This window comes from Odontomachus brunneus, unplaced genomic scaffold, assembly GCF_010583005.1.
Source record: "Odontomachus brunneus isolate Ranch 3 - 2012 unplaced genomic scaffold, Obru_v1 Obru_scaffold_334, whole genome shotgun sequence".
NCBI lineage: Eukaryota > Metazoa > Arthropoda > Insecta > Hymenoptera > Formicidae > Odontomachus > Odontomachus brunneus.
Genome location: NW_022639784.1, coordinates 166,533 through 183,485, shown reverse-complemented (window position 1 = coordinate 183,485; position 16,953 = coordinate 166,533). Strand labels below are relative to the sequence as shown.

The following is a 16,953-nucleotide window of genomic DNA, read 5'->3' as shown; positions in this document are numbered from 1 at the left end:
TCGTAACTCGGAGTGTGTCCCCCAAGAGTGACGGAATTTTTGGTGAAACCTCCGTTAGATTACCGCGGTCGGGAGTGAATTACAGGCGACGTGGGACGCAAGGACCATTGCAGTGTCAGATGCAGCGACAGGATGGCTGGTGGACCCTGGACACCGTGGGACGACGCGCAATGGTGAGCGCTCAATTTAGACGCTCATATAGTAGACACAAAGCGTCACTTTACGTAGATTGCATGCACGTAGACGTAAATCGCATTGGGTCCGACGAGAAGTAAAGTAAGAATTGGAATTTATAATTCGCCAGAGTTACATAAGAATGATCCAACCAAAGAGTTTAGCTCTGAGATTTTCGCAATAGTTCAACGAGTGAAGCATTTCCATTTCTTTAAGAGTACTGACTAGCTCAATCCTTAGAAAAATGTGCAAAAAGGCGCGACTAGTAAAAAATAAAAAAACTGTTTCTTAATCCGTTTCAAGGATCTACAAGGCTTGAATTTTTTTGTTTAGTTTAAAAAGATATGAATGGAGTATCCATTGATAAAAACTTATAATTTTTTGAATTGGATCATTCTTGCATAACAATGGTCAATTGAAATTTCGACTCGGCAGGCTTCCTTCTCGTCGGATTATTTCTTGATGATACGTTAAACTGATATATTTCAACATGCCATATTTATATGCTCTGTTTATATTATATGCTATTTTTGTGCTCTATATATATTTTATATATACTTCATGTATGCTTCATATTTTACTGTTATACTTTACGATTTGACTAATATAATTTATAACTCGTTATGTCGTATTATATACGACATACTATCTCTTCGGAGATCTATCTATCTATTCTTATGCTTACGCGTTTGTCATTGACAAGACGACAAATTAAATTTCATTGGGGATATATTCACTTTAGGGGAGGAAGGAATAATCCATATATACACGACGCGTGAATAAATTTATGCGTGTAGTAATCACGCCACTCAAACTTCGGGTGGGAAAAGGTGAACAATTGAAAATAAAAGCTATATATATGCAAAACGAAAATTCGTGTACGAAAACTCATCTTTACGTGCACTTTTGCCTTTATCTTCGTAAATCCTTATTCTAAGCTCTCTTTTTTTTATAAAAGCACCCGTGTGAAAGTAGCTCATAAACCTGATTGGCTACATGCCACTTTTAAGAGACACTTTTATCATCAAAAGAAAGTTGAGAATAAGGGCCATAGCGTTCGCGTTTCTGTGAATCGTTTCTTTGTTACTTATCTCTTTAACACAGTTTATGCTACCAAAAAATGTGGTATTTTTAATTATAATTACATTGAGAAATTATGTTCAAAGAGATTATTTCTTAGTTAAATTCTGCAATGATGTTAGCTTGGATTTTTTTGTTTTGTGTAAAAGGATGAATGGAATATCCATTGATAAAAATTTGTAATTTTTTTAATTGCATCATTCTTGCATAACAATGGCTAATTGAAATTTCGATTCGGGGGGCTTTCTTCTCTCGGATTATTTCTTGATGAGATGTATCACTTCTTGATACATCTCTTGTTAAATATCAATATATATCTATATATACATGAAATCAGTACATCGGTAAAGAAAGATAACGTTTTCTACGTTTTGACAATCGCCTCTACGTTATCGACGCTTAGCAAGTTTGTCGGCCACTCCAGCACCTCCTTAAACCGTTTTCTTCAGATATTCGAATATCTACTTTATCATCCTATGAAACTGTCACTCGCCGTTAAGACAACACGCCGTTAATACTTATTTACTATCGACATGTCTCGCACTCTACACTTGAATACAAGGAAGATATTTAATTTATTGATATTTTAAGAATGCATCCTTTCTCTTTTCTATATTCTTCTCAAAGAATATATGTTCTGTGAATTAAATCGACGTGACATTAAAAGTGGATTAGCGACAATCATCTATCATTGTTTCCATATTTATTTATCATTTTTAAAAAATGTTCAGATTTTATTTGCAATATTTGTTAATTTTTCTTCACTTGTTTCTATACTATTGAATTACATTTTAAATATATTATAACTTGTTTCGCGCCGAAGAATTAACAGTAGTAATATTTTTATTCTCAAAATACAAAGACAATTGGAGTACTATCGTACGTTGGTGACGGCACTGACATTTAATTTCGTAAATATGAAAAGTCTACGAAATATTCGAAAGAATTTCTTTGAGTCGCGGCTGCCTGCATGAAACACCGTTGATTGGCCGCTCGTACGCCAATTTTCCTCGACGGCGCTTCGCCACGAAAAATCGCTAAATTGCTTCTTTGAAATGCCGGAAAAGCGGAGGAAACGGTTCCCTCCGTAGTTCGCTCGACAAGTTCCTCTTGGTAGACTTCAAGCGTCGTTACCCGCTTGATGATCCGCGATGTACTCGGGCTGATTTTCTTCTACCTCTGTAAATCCAAAGTAGAGGACACGTCAATTTTGAGTTAAAGAAAAATTTTCGCGCGCGCGAGGATATGCAAAAATGTGTCTAGTGTCTGTAAATCAAAGAAGTATAATAGAAGTTTGGTCTTTTAACTGGACAAGGAGATGTTTAAGTTTTGTATAGTTATCTTTCTTTATGATGTTTTCCACACGCACATGCACACATATAAAACATTTTGTATTTGTGTTAAAACCGTACAGAAATTTTTGTATTAAAATTTTAACATTGTGTGCGTTAATTTAATATGTCGTGATGTTTTCTTCTATTCTGTATTAAGTTTATATTCACCATTTGTAAGTGTTAAAATAATACAATTTATATATAAATATACAAATTCTTGGTGACTTGTTTTATATTTAAAGTTACAGATAAGATGTATGTTATTTGCTTACACATACATTTACATTGTAAATTGGTACAAAAATTACAGTAATTAAATTAAAATACGTGAAATATATTAAATTTTACATAAAATTTTTTGCAGTGCTTGTATGTGCATATGATGCTTTTATGTTTTCAAAAAGAATTATTAAAGTGTCGAATTATAATTAATAGCTATAATAAAATTATTTAATAATAATAATCGAGTTAATTAATAATAATTAATAATATGATCGAGTTAATTAATTCGAGTTAATTTTTTTTAACAATGTTATGGTAAATTTTTATTTCGTCGGCGAAAAAATTGAGACATGTGAGATGTGTTATATTTAATACAAAATTTTTTGCAATGTGTGCATGTGTGTAAATTGTTATTGCCAATGTTTTCCACGACCTGAATTTGACTTTATTAGGAAATATACATTGCTTAAATATGCCTAAATTCAACAACATTATCACGCTACAAATCTTATCTCTGACGTCGCGTTTCGAATGTTTTCGGCGAAACGAAGAGGTGTCCCCTTTAACGTCTTCAATAGTCCATGTGACACTCCAGCTCCTAGGTTTCCTTGGCAACCATCCCAATTGAAACGCGTGTCAGAAGTCGGAAGAATGGTATATAAGAGAGATAGGAAAAAGTGACGACAGAGACGAAAGTAACGACTGAAATCTCAAACTTGGAACCGGCAATTCCGTTTATATTACTTCGACGGGGTAGGCGAGACCAGATTCGCGCTTGTTCCACTCGTGCGAATAAAGAGAGCCCGTTACATTCTTGCGATCGCCCATTCATCCCCGTTATCGCACATGGTTGAATTTTTAATGCAATAATTCATCTTAGATTCTTAACTAAATTCATGAAATATTATGAGACACGTTTCTCGCGTAAAGCTACGTGGAAAAATGTCCAGATTATACTTTTAAATTTCTTCCGTCCATTTTACAGCCATTGTAAGAGACACCTCAAACGCTTGAAAAAATCGGGATTTTTTTAACCCCGCACGCAAATGGCTCGTACGAAATTGATAATGGCTGCTATGCAGCTTCGAGCGACTGAGAGAATTGTCCTCTTTGTGCGATATTTTAAATGAAATTCAAATTGACCCTGCTTCATTAATCTTTCTGTGGTAAATTCAATCCTCGGTATGTGTATCCGAAAGATTATTGAATCACGCAGAATATTTAGTAGAGAACATCGAGAAGCCATTCATGATTCTTTCATGAAAATCTTGACTTTCATCTTTTAAGAAAGACTTGGAAACAAACTTTTGTTTTTAATTTTGTTATCCTGAAATAATTATCAAAATTATAGGAAAACATTATGTTTCTACGTTGAGAGAAAAATTTATTTTTGACATATTTATTTATTAATTTATAGTTTTATTTATTAATTTATAACGACATATTTATTTATTTAGACGGGTTAATTCTGGCAAAAAAAAATTTTTTTTTAAAGATGGTTACTTTAATGTCTATTACAAATTTACATAGCATACCTAGATACATGCTAATGTGTGAAATATAAAGACCTTATAATATTTATTATTATTATGATTATTGCTTGGCAGAAAATCGATTCATTCAGGGGAAGTGCTCAAGTTCTGTGGTCAATATTTCAACCATTTGTGGAAATTAGCTTTTTTATTAAAATATTTATAAATAAAAATTTAAACTTTGCATACATACAAAAAATTTATTTGCACTGATCTGATGTATTTGCAGTTACGCTCATATCAAAAATTACAAAAATGTAAATGTCATGTTACATACTAGAAGTAGTTATCATACTTTTATTTTTTGAGCAGCATTTTTTATAGCAAATATGATTATACGATGTAAACCTGTTTCTTATTACATATCATCTATATAACGTTTGATTATATAGATGATAAAACTGCATGGTTGAATGTTTAATGTAAATAACAGACATTTTGAACTTTAAGTGAGATGGTTAAAATATCGACCACCAACTTATAAAGAGTTAATCTCTATTTGATACTAATAAAAGAAAAGGAAAGAAAATATGTTTCATGTAATTTTTTAAGTAATGTTATTACGTAAAAACAAAAAAGAAGAAAACAAAACAAAAATACACGAATAAATTCAAGTAAATAGTTATATGCAGCGAACAATAACACTATAGTAAATCAATTACATATTTCGTATTATTATATAATTATATATAGTTGTACCGCTTAATGAATCATTCAAAACAGATAAATTTCGCATTAACTTTCCTAGTTATTGCATCATTCATCGAGCGCGCGAAGCTCTTTCGGTAAACGAAAGATGTGCGCCTGGCGGACAGTGTAGCGAGGGGTTAAGGCGTAGGGGGGCGAGGGGTTAAGGGAGAGGGTGGTCTTGTGCTATTAACAGCTAATGAAAATTAGCTTTCGTCGGTTGATTGAGCGTTAAATCGTTCCTTTCTCGTTTTACGAGACAAGTCCGCCGGTGGTGCACTCGAAGCGACGTACTCCTGCTTCAAATTACGAGTTCGCTATAGTCACGACGATAGCGAATTTCTGAGTCAAGGGTTGAAAATGGTTGTCACGCCCATATATTTTCTACTTACACTCTCCAACAACCTTTCTAGAAAAGCATTCACCGACTAAACATTGCTAATTATTTCTTGTCCAATAGTAGTATTTTAAAAGATATGTAATTTTATCTAATTTTCATTTCTTCCAATTTCCTTAAATAGATAATAAACAAATTTTGCAAGTAAAGAATAAAAATATTCGAGGGTGAAAAGTTTCTTAATTCTGATTACATTTAGCCTATTGATAAAGTATAATTTAAAGTAACTTGCTTTTGTAAATTTAATATGTCGTGCGTTACACGATGTGTGAAGTTATTCCATATAGACTTTCATGATTATTACAACGTGAATCGATCAATGATGGAAATTCTGTAATTTTTTAATTACATTTATGAGACAAATATGTTTGTACTCAATTAATTATTAAATTATTAAATCATACAATAATGTAAATTTGTTGTTATATTAATGCAGCTACAAACTTGCTTAAAATTACACTCAAATTGTCACCAAATTACATCATGCATTATTTTGAGCAAATTTTAATTATTCCATTCGTATTTCTATTTTGTCACTTTATAATAAAAGTTTCATATAAAAAAAAAAAAACTTTGTTGAATTAATGTGACGTGTTTGATTAAATTAATTTTCGTGGAAATAAACAGAATTTTTTATTACTATAACGAGATATTCTAGCATACAACCAGAATATTTAGATATCGATGAGAGTTTAGTTACTTTGTACGCAGTAATAGCATTTAAGTGTCTGATTATTATGACTATACGAGAGAAAAAAATATGATTAGATTAACATAACGTGCGAATACAGAACTGGCTAAACAACTGTTAAACTGTTGAACTTGTTGGAACTAAACTTCTTGCTTATTATAATTAAATATTCTGGTATTCAACGCTGGTTACGGGCTAAATTATGGGTTGTTTAAATTCACCACTCTAGTTAATATATCGATACACGTACCTATATATCAAATTAATTTAACCAAACATTTTTCCCGTGTAACGAATCACTCATAAAAGATCTTTACAAATCGATCTAGTAAAGTTGTCACCAAATTTACGTATGCTTGTCTATTTGGGACAGCACTACTTGAATCGACATTTATTTACACGCTTCAAAAAGTCGATATAATGTTTTGATCACAGCTATTAACTTCTGCCTGTAATCCGTTCGTAGTTTGAATGTGCGCACTGAGAAATCGGTGAGGTGCAGTCTTTATAGTCGCTTCTGCAGTCCATTATTGCTTCGTTTAGAATGGTTCTAAACATTGTAGAGCCATAATGCTCTTGCTCTAAACGAGGCCGTTGTGTCGATGTGCAGTCGCTGTTAACGTCAAAACTCGTCGTAATAATTTGCGGCTTGCGTCACGAAAGTTGCACCGACCACTACAGTTTGTTGATACTCAAAAGCGCCAAAAATACGATTTTATGAAGCGGACGTGAATAGATGATTTTACATTCGGGAGCTGATCATATTTTCGTACGGTAGACGTTACCAAAATTGAAGCCCCTTTTATTCATAAGAATAAAAGTAAAAGTCACTTAATTTAATCGGACGAAACTTTTTTTTTATAAATATGCAGGTTAGTTACCGACATTCAGAAATTGGCACTTTAAACGTATTATGTTTTTTCACGTATCTAAATAATTCACATACTTGTAGAGAGATATACATTAAGGTTATGATAATAAGTTGATTGAATCGTACCGATTCCTTGATGCTTACAAGACGGCTCGTAAGGATGGGATGCAAAAGGTTTCGGCGAGGGCGATGTAACACTTTTGTTTACAACAGATGAGTGTCAGATCGAGGTTTTTTCTCGTCTGTCGGTTAAGCCTGCTCGTCTCCGCGTCTGAATAAACATATCTGATGTCTGCCGGGCCCACCCAGACGCAGCCATTAAAACCCTTATGAGAAAGTCGGTTGCAATGCCGCGTGGGGAAGCTCATTTTCCACCTGCGGCATCGTGCTTTCTTTCCGAAACTTCAAGGATTTCGGGTAGTGGGGAGAGTTGAGAAAAAACTCACTTGTAGAGTATAGACGATATATATATATTTCAAGACACCTGCGCGACCATCTCGGTGTATTTAAACAATAAATTGAATTTGAACATGATACACTGGTGACGCACACGTTAAACAAATTCGTCGTTAGCATGAAGTATTTAATCTACATCTTTGGCATTGCATGTGTCTCGCTAGTAGTGACTCGAACAAATTTCTTATTTCTCACTGAACGATCATATGTAACGTTTTCCGTGACGTCTTTATGATCAAAATTGACATTGATTGGTTGGCGACGTTACAATATTAAATAGTTGTAACAAGTCATCCAACTTTGTCTTGGAATATATCTCGGAAACATTAAAGTTGCAAAATATCGAGAGCTTAACGGAAACATTAAGATTATTTTTGAGACTGTGTCCTTCGATTTTCTATTTAAGTTCGAGATTGAGTATCTTGCGCGATGAAGGAGAATGGAAAAAATCCGATATCTTCATAGTCGCGTAACATACTCCTGCCTTGAAGCGCGAATATCAAGTAAACGCTGTAATTTGGCATCCGACCTTCGTTTCGCATTTTATACACTTATTTACAGGCTAATTTACACGATCGTTTCTATATTCGTCGTTGATTCATAATAAATACGCGTGTACGATGGCAGAAGAAAGATTGAAAATGATCGGCGATTTCTCAGACAGCTCTACGAGATAACTAGTAGATTATTGCTACGCGTATTATTACGATGCTAAGAAGGTTGCACGAAGTACCCGAATAGAGATTTCCCAAGATTTTCCTAGATATAGCATAAATTCCGATAAAAATACTCAAAATTAGCTATCCTATTACGATACAAATTAGAGTCCAAATAAAAAAAAATTTCCAGGAGAAACAAGTCATCGTCTGACCAAGCTGACCAGAAATCAGTCAGTAACCAGAATTTCTAGTCAGTTACTACCTAGAAAGGGATCCCTTCTTCTACTTGGGGAGTCCTATTTTTTCCACCATGATCCTGTTAATCATATATTTTGCCTTATAATAATCAAAATTCAAACATGCAGCAACGTGACTATCTTATCCTGGCACTGAATTCAGTTGCCTAATAAAGCAGGACAAAAGAAGGCCACATATAAAACATATGTCCTGATTGATAGTTTCGGGATCTTTGCCTGCCCATATGCTTAATTTTAATCGTTTTATAAATAAAAATTGCTTTTATTATTCAAAACAGTACATCATTTGAAGAAATGTCATTCTAGATAGTAACACATCATTTAATTTTTTTACTCGCAATGGAAAATATTAATATAAAATAGAGATGTGCGAATCAAAGATTTTTTATGTCGAATCAAATTGAATCTCAGATTTTAATTTCGAATTCGAGTCGAATTGAATCGATAAAATTTCATCCGAATCGAATCGTTGAAAGAATTTTTAATTAATATAATCATTGAATACAACATGAAAATAGTGACTTCAGTATGAGAGAGATAACACTGGTCATGTGATATCAATTCATTTTAAGGTAAGAGATATATAATATATAGTCGGTAAATGTGTATGGAATACAGTTCCAGCCTTGAAAGTTGCCTAACGACACATATCGATCCGACAGTTGTCGGTAAAAGTTTAAGAAGCCATTATCTTCTTTTTATATTTTTGAAGAAAATCTTAATGTATAGCAGACTTTTCAAGTCATGCTAATTCCCGTAAGACTGGATGTCTAATAGTTCTTCGTTAATGCTAGTACGCGATCCGTATTCGAATCTTTTCGATTCGAAATTATTCAGATTCGAATCAGAGGGATTCGAATTTGAATCGAATCGAATTCAAATAATTCGAATTCACTTGATTCGATTCGAATTCAAATAGTTCGCACATCTCTAATACAAAAGTAATGAAATGTTAGCAACGCTCTTTACTCGATTAAAAATCAAGCGCGCCAGTAAGATTGCATACGCAAATAGTGTAATCAAATATTAGAGACAAATCTTCAGAATAATGAAGTGATGAAGAGATTTTAATATTATCAAATACAATGCAACAAAAGCAAATGCGTTTCGGTCCATCAGACTCTTAATGTTTCTTCCTGATTTTGTGTGTTTTGTATATTTTTTATTGCTAATCTCTATCAGTTATTATATTTGCTTCATATTCTATGTATATTTCGCTTGGCTTGCATCAGCATCGCTCCTTAATTCCTAGACAGCACAAATCTTCCAAAGGACGTCTTGAGGACGTTTTGAAGACGTCCTGACGACATAAGGACGTTCTCAGGACATCCACGAGACGTCCCTTGGAGATATGTGCTATCTGGATTATGTCTCCAAAAAGATGCATGTTTCACGTTCACGGGAACAGCGGAGAGACAGTTTACTCTTTTGCTTTGCTTTATGCCGCTTGCTGTCATTTATATATCTATAGTGACAATCGTCGTTTGTTAAAACGTATCGGTGAGTGATGCTTGTCGGAAATAAGCTTACGGTTATATATCTGATTTAAAACCGGAATTTGCCTGTTATTTTCCGATCATGTAGCAGAGGAGTTAACTCATTGCTTTGATCTTACTCACTTAACATTGACGATTATTAATTCATTTATTTATATCTGTTTTCTAAATATTATTCCACTTAATAGAGTTCTGCGTTGGGTTCTTTTCAGTGGTATTATTTTCATAATATTGTTTGGTTTTGTTGTATTTAATACTATTAATATTTCCTCAACACATTCTGAGGATTTGTCTCTAATACTTGATTACACTATTACACTTGTATATTTGCTCTAATTGGCCCGCTTTGCTTCTATTTTGAATATTAATACAAAATTTCGAGAGGCTCGAAAATTTATTTTACTAGTAAATCAATGTTTTCTATTTTTTAACTATATAATATTATCCTGATTTTAATAACTCAGAATTTAATAACTCAGAAGAAAATATTTATGTTCTAAAAGGGCTATTTTGTGATTTTGTATCTACTCTCCCTCTCAAAATAAATACTAAAAAAAAGCACATGAACAACATATCCCATCTAGATCCAGTCTCCCCTATATTTTTAAGCAGAATCCAATTATTTTGGTGAATCGGACTAGATCCCAATTAGATTGCAAGAAATGTTCTATACGGGTACTCATATATGGAAGCCGATATCTAGTAAATAAATATAAATTGAGGTTACATGTCACTTTCGTTCAATGCGGCTTAACGTGTGATGTTCGTCAAGACTCTCGGCTAATTTCTTGCATGATTTCTCGGGATATCTCCTTTCAGGAAACTCATAAATTCTCCAGAATAGTTTTCTCTCGAACATCTCTGTTACAACCGGTCTATCTAAAATATCGTTCTGAAAGATGACACATTTGACGTCATCATCCGAAGCGACGTTACTTTTATTTCGATGAACCGAACGATACACACGGAAGTGCATCGCCAATCGTTCATTTCTCGTCCTTGATCTTGGAGATTTGGCTTGGGACGAAGTCGGGCGTGATCGCGCTTTGTACCTGAACGTGGGTGGCATGCAAGGGTGGGCAGAGCAGCGGGTGATATGGCAAATAACAATACGGGAAACTGCCGAGTGCCTTGTTCGCGGGATGAATCTGCGGGCTCGACATTTGTGCGGGAAGTTGGCCGGAACCACGAAGAGGCAATCCCCTCAAATGTTCCTCCGGATGTACCAGGACGCGTACTGCCACGCGCCTGGCGCTCCCGGAATTCACGAGGGCGCCCAGCTCCTGTTGCTGGCGCCGTTTGGTTTTGTACCTGAAAGCAGAAACGAGAGGCGTTCGCGTGAAATCGCGGTGGACATGCGTTGTACCGGAAGGAAAGGTGTCGAAAAACGAAATACAAAGCGAAAGTTACCTGGAAAGTTACTATGTCATAATCCGAATACGGAGGCAAATCCCCGAAAAATAATTTTATCGAAACCATATTGCAAACAATACAATTTCCTTGAGAAGTTATAATATCGAAATGCAAATACCAAGACAATATCCTGAATTATTATTTCATCAAACACGGGGAAAAAGTCGAACCAAAACGCGTTCAGCTTCTTCATAGTCACGTTAATTCAACCAAACTTTTTTTAGATATAGGAGAAATGAGGGAGCTGTAGACAACAATCAAAAGATATATTCTGTCTTTCCGGGATATTGTTTCGATATTTGCATTTCGGAATTATGACTTTTGGGAAAATAGTCATCTTCCCTAAATTCTTTTAACTTTGATTTCGCGATTGTATGTCCACCGAAATTGCGATTTTTGAAATAGGCAACATGTATTCCGAGAAGATTCTCACACAGAGAACAACCAAGTAGAACAATTTCCGTGAAAAACTGGTCGCTAAATTTAGTCCGTTCATCGTCACATTAATTCGACCAGTCTCCTTTCTCCGTGCATGTCCAAGTCTAATAATTATACAAGTGCAAAGACGAAAGATCGCACCGTCGATTCTGAAACCAGATCTTCACTTGCGTCTCCGTCAGTTTTAAGCCGCGTGCTAGATCTGCTCTCTCGGGACCTGACAGGTACTTCTGAGCGGCGAATCTTCTTTCGAGCTCGTAGACTTGTGCATGCGAGAATGCTGCTCTGCTGCGTTTCTTTCTACTCTGTAAGCTCTGCCCCGGATTTTGCGACTCGTACGCGTCGTCCTCTGTTTCATCTGAAAAACATCGAATAAGAATTTCTACTTCGTAAGTTGGATTGTGGTTCCGCGCGAATGGAAATTTATCATGAAGTTTCAGCGGTTTCGGTGTTTACGTAGACATACTTTAGAGCATGGAGTTACAAATGACCAATAACGCGTCGAAAGAACAGGGAGGGAAGAAGGTCGCGCGGTTTTCGCGAGCCCTCAAGCTTTCCTACACATCAACGCGCAGCGTGGAATCCCGTTTTTCGAATAATAACGCGAGCTTGCCGTTCGGATTCGTTTGCGGATAAATATTTAGGCTCGCGCGAGAATCTGCATCTATACCGTAAAGCAATCGTTTAAGCCGAAAGTCGGAGTAACCATCAGCGAGCGAGCGTACAGACGGCGAACGATTGGAGAGGGAAGGAGAAAGAGAAGCTTCGTTGCTTTTGATGTCTCGCACAAACATTAACACATGTACTCGCTACTCCGACATGTTTACGCTCGTGTTCCGCGGTAATTCTCCTCTAAGTTTAACCAGTGGTACTAGAGTACAATCATATTGCAGATCAGCCTGGCTTCTTCTACTTGGCAACGCGCTCGATCTCGCTACTTCGCGTATCGTCATTCTATCGTAGCGTGAGAAGCAATCCATAACTTCTTAATAAGGCCGATTAATTAAGATGATTGTGTCGCAAAGTATCGCACTTTCAGTGGCACATCGAGAAGACCACTCATAAGTTTACTATTTATCGAACAAAATTAGGAGAATTACTAACATTAAGGGTTATTAATTTTAATTATTAATATTAGGAGATAAGAATATTTTAATAACAAAAATATATAGTTTTATCGTTTTACAAAAAGTGTTGTCATTAAATAGTAACAATTAATTAAGCGTGCAGTAATAATTCTTATATTTTATATGTCTTTTAATAAGTCGCTTTTAGGAACTTTTGAAAATTAATGATTAGGAGACAAACAAGTTTTATGAAGTACTTTATTTATTCCGCGTAAAGAGCATAGTTAAGTAGTGTTTTCAGAAAAACAATAATTTTTAAAAAGACTCGCATGCGTCAATCGAAAATACGACATGCGTCTCGCGTTTTTCATTTCTCAGGAGATAGATGTTTCTAAATAATCGCGTGCGCGAGTCAATCGCAGGGTTCCCCAGCGATACCGTAATTATTTCGCGCTCAAAACGCTCATCCTACGTCAATGTTTATCGGCGGCGGTCGGTAGGGGACGCGGAGCATTTAGAGAGATCTATATTTGATCACTTTCGACGTCAACTAGATGCCATCTCGTCCGGCTAATGCGTCCATCCTTCGTCGCTCGTCAAACATCGTACACCGCTTCTATATCGAGAGAGAGATAGAGAGAGAGAGAGAGAGAGAGAGAGAGAAAGAGAGAAACAAAGAAGGAGTGAGTTCGGTTCCAGACGAGCAAGTGGCGTCGACTGACTCTGATTACACCGATGATCCTTCGAGACCACTAAAACGGCTTTTCGGCTTACCACCACCTCGGTTGCGACGCACGAAAAGTGGAAGGAATTTTCCCGCGGCTTAGTAAAAGCGTTAATAAAAGGTTATTCGACAAATTCGTTGTGACAATGCGAATTCTTATAGCCGCGCCCATTACCATATTAAATGACTGGTGAGATTTCCCCTCAACGGGCGACTCGCAATTTTCTGAGTGCACCTTGAACCGGTGCCAACTCGTGCCTACCTCTTCACCCTCGAGCCGCTGCAAACAATACTCTATCGCGGCTCGTGCGGTTTCAGGTGACGATCCTTCACTTAAGAGCAAACGCTACACACTGCACTTTCACGTAATGTGAATTACCTAAAGCTCGATATTACCTTAATGAAACCAGCTCTCTCATGACTCTCAAATCGCAATAGAATTCGACGAACAACCAACGAATTGTTCGATTTACGTTCACCAAGAGGATTCTCTCTGGGGAGTATTATTTATCCTGAGAATCTTGAATTCTCTTCTCTTTAATATGTCGTATTTATTTTTGATATCCAGCAAGACTGTGAAAGAGGGTTAAAATCGGAGTCGCGTGTGTACCTTGCAGAGGCTGTTAATCATGATAGATTTCATAAAACAGGGGAGAGTGAGCATCTGTTTGCTCCGATGCTGAGATAACACTATTGGACGATGTAATTCTATATCTGCCCTTCATATCGTAGTAACGAGAGTGAATATAACGGGAAAAAATGGACACGGCGGTAAGGGAGTGACGCGCGAGAGATTGACCAGCGAAATACCGTCGTCTCAATGCGCGATACGCGGACGGACGCATGGCGTAAGCGGATGCAAACGATTAACTAAGAATTATTGCTATCCATATAGTATGTAACGCACACCTAACGCCACATCTGTCACGAGATAAATCAATCGCGAGCGTTTACTCGGAAATAGTTAGCGATCGTAACCTTGATCTAAAACGGTTTTTGAGGTAATCCATGGATCCTCGATGGGGATGGATGGATGGATGGATGGATAGATGGATAGATGGATGGATTGCTCGAGACAGCGGCGGAGTGTGGCCAGAGATCGAACAAGTGCAAGAAGTAGAGTAGCCGGTACTCGTGACGTCTGCCGCGTCGAGTGCCACTTATGCTACTAAAATTACATTCAATTACGTTATCTGCGCTCGGGTTAACTTTAAAAACTCTTGAAAGGAGCTCGCCTGTTACGCGGATATCTGCTCAAATGACCTCTTAAAACCACATCCTCGTGCTCGACGCAAGATCCTGCGCCAGGTCAACGTTTTCTTTTTTCTTTTAAGGGGAATATCGTGGATATCGTTTCCACTCAGCATATTTGGGTCTAACAAGTCATTCCATTTTGAGGCAACTAATTTCTTTTCTTAGAACACTTTATGCATGTTTAATAATAAGTCACACTTTTTGAGGTCCATAAACTGTTCATATCTTTGTAATTTATATTTACTAAATTTAGAAACAGTATCTTGAAAAAAATGCTTCTATATGTAATTTTATTGTATTTAGGAAATTTACTGTCGCTATATCGGTATATCGGTCATCCCATAGAAAAGAAATTGCGCATTTGTAATTCCAAAAATTATATATACAGTGAGTCCCACCTAACTCCTTAAATATCTCATTTATTTTTTATTGCATGAAAAAATTCAGAAAAAAACATTTGTTTCAAAGAGAAAATATTAAAATAAGCAAAACATTTTTCTCAAGATTACTAGTGTTTACTCATACTACTTATAGTTCTAGTACTAATTTATAATTCTTGTACTAATACGCTTCTGAAAACATAAAAAGACCAGATAAGCAATCATTTATTAATGAATTTATTAAGACGGAAACAAAAAAAAGAGAGGTCAAATTTACTTATGTTTATAAATCATATAATTTCCTAATGTTTACGCTGCAAATCAAGTGTTATTTCTAAATGCATAAGCAGTGTAATTTGTTTGAAGCTCGTTTAACACGTTTCTTGCGGTTTTAACGTCATTTGACAACACGTTTAAGATATATAAAATTATAATTTAATATGTTTCAACGTGTTAAATGACTTAAAATGGTAAAAGGACATGTAAAAAAAGATTGAGCAAAAATAACACACATGGATTCGCAGTGTAAGGTGTTAGAGTTAATTACCGGTAGCTCTGGAGCGTTAATTTGCGTAAACAATACTACGTACCTAAGTACTTGTTCTTGCTCATGTCCAACGCTTCGTCCTGCTGTCTATGAGAGGTCTCCATCGGTTCCTTGACAGGCTGATACGCCGTCAGGTTTCCCAAAGCCTCGAGGTGATGCTTAAAAGTGCCCTGAGTCAAGTGTGCGCCACCAAAATTCGATAGGTTGGATAGGTTCACTTGCGCCAGGTTCCTCCTTAAGATATCAAGCTCATGCACCGTACCCAGCTCTGGGGTGGGCAGCCTCGGGTAATGAATCACCTGGTCGTGCTCGTATCCGCCGTCCGGATGCTCGTTCTCTGTGCGATCGTATTCCCGACTGTGTCTCTTGGTTGGCATGAAAACGGCGGCCTGAATTTTCTCCAGGTCGCATCTCCTCGAATCCGCGCAGGAGGTCTCGCGGCTGAGGATATCAGCGATGCTGAAGGGGGTCGGTTGGGAGGGTTTCGGCGAGGTCTCGCTGCGCTTCTCGTCTTCCATCACTCTCTGCGCTCCGTTGTTGTCCGTTTCCTCGCGGGTCTTACGACGACACCTCGAGATGATTCCTTCCGCAGCGTCACTCCCTCAATTCGCTCGGGTCATCCTTCTCATAACTAATTAATATACATAACCACAGTCGAATGTCCGCGCACATGCAAACTCGTTACGTCACATATTACGAATCGTCTGTAGACCGCTTGCCATCGTGTCTCCTATCTTCGCGGCCTTGTTTTATTACGCACCTTTTTCTACTTCTCGGTTTTGCAACTTGGATCTTTTTCACTCTCGCGAACTCGTTACGCGTTCGAAACGGCTGTACGTCGAGTCTCGTCAGTAACTCGTGCTTTCACTTCCGCGTCTAGCCGGCATCTGCCGTCGGGACGAAAGATTGACCGTGGAATACTAGACGTCTTCACAGTGCGTTCACATAATCCCTGAAGGCCCTCCAGCGGTGATCCCAGAAGATCAGTGACAGAGGTCGGCTAGCGTTATTAATTGTTATTCGCGAGTGCTCGACCCTTCCGATTCGAGTGTGCTTCTGTCAAGTGTGCTTGTCGCCCATGTAGACTTATTTTTCGAATTACCGCACTCCACCACCCGCGACTCTCCCTTCCACCCTTCGGAAGAGTCTCCCTCTTTTAGTCGATTGACTCCCACCTAAGAGGCGCACGCTCTTCTCACCCTTCTCTTCTCTGTCTCTTTCTCTCCCCTCTCTCTCTCTCTCTCTCTCTCTCTCTCTCTCTCTCTCTCTCTCTT

At 37.0% G+C, this 16,953-nt stretch overlaps 1 protein-coding gene across 1 annotated transcript; it reads right to left on the bottom strand.

The window, feature by feature from the left end:
- Positions 1-9,202: 9,202 nt before the first annotated feature.
- LOC116853484 (homeobox protein Nkx-2.5-like) lies at positions 9,203-16,883 on the bottom strand. Its single transcript, XM_032834606.1, has 3 exons — positions 15,723-16,883; positions 11,849-12,065; positions 9,203-11,167 (listed from the first exon to the last, which is right to left on the bottom strand). Exons 1-3 carry the CDS (start codon positions 16,195-16,197, stop codon positions 10,843-10,845), a joined length of 1,017 nt encoding a protein of 338 aa, XP_032690497.1. The 5' UTR covers positions 16,198-16,883; the 3' UTR covers positions 9,203-10,842.
- Positions 16,884-16,953: the final 70 nt, after the last annotated feature.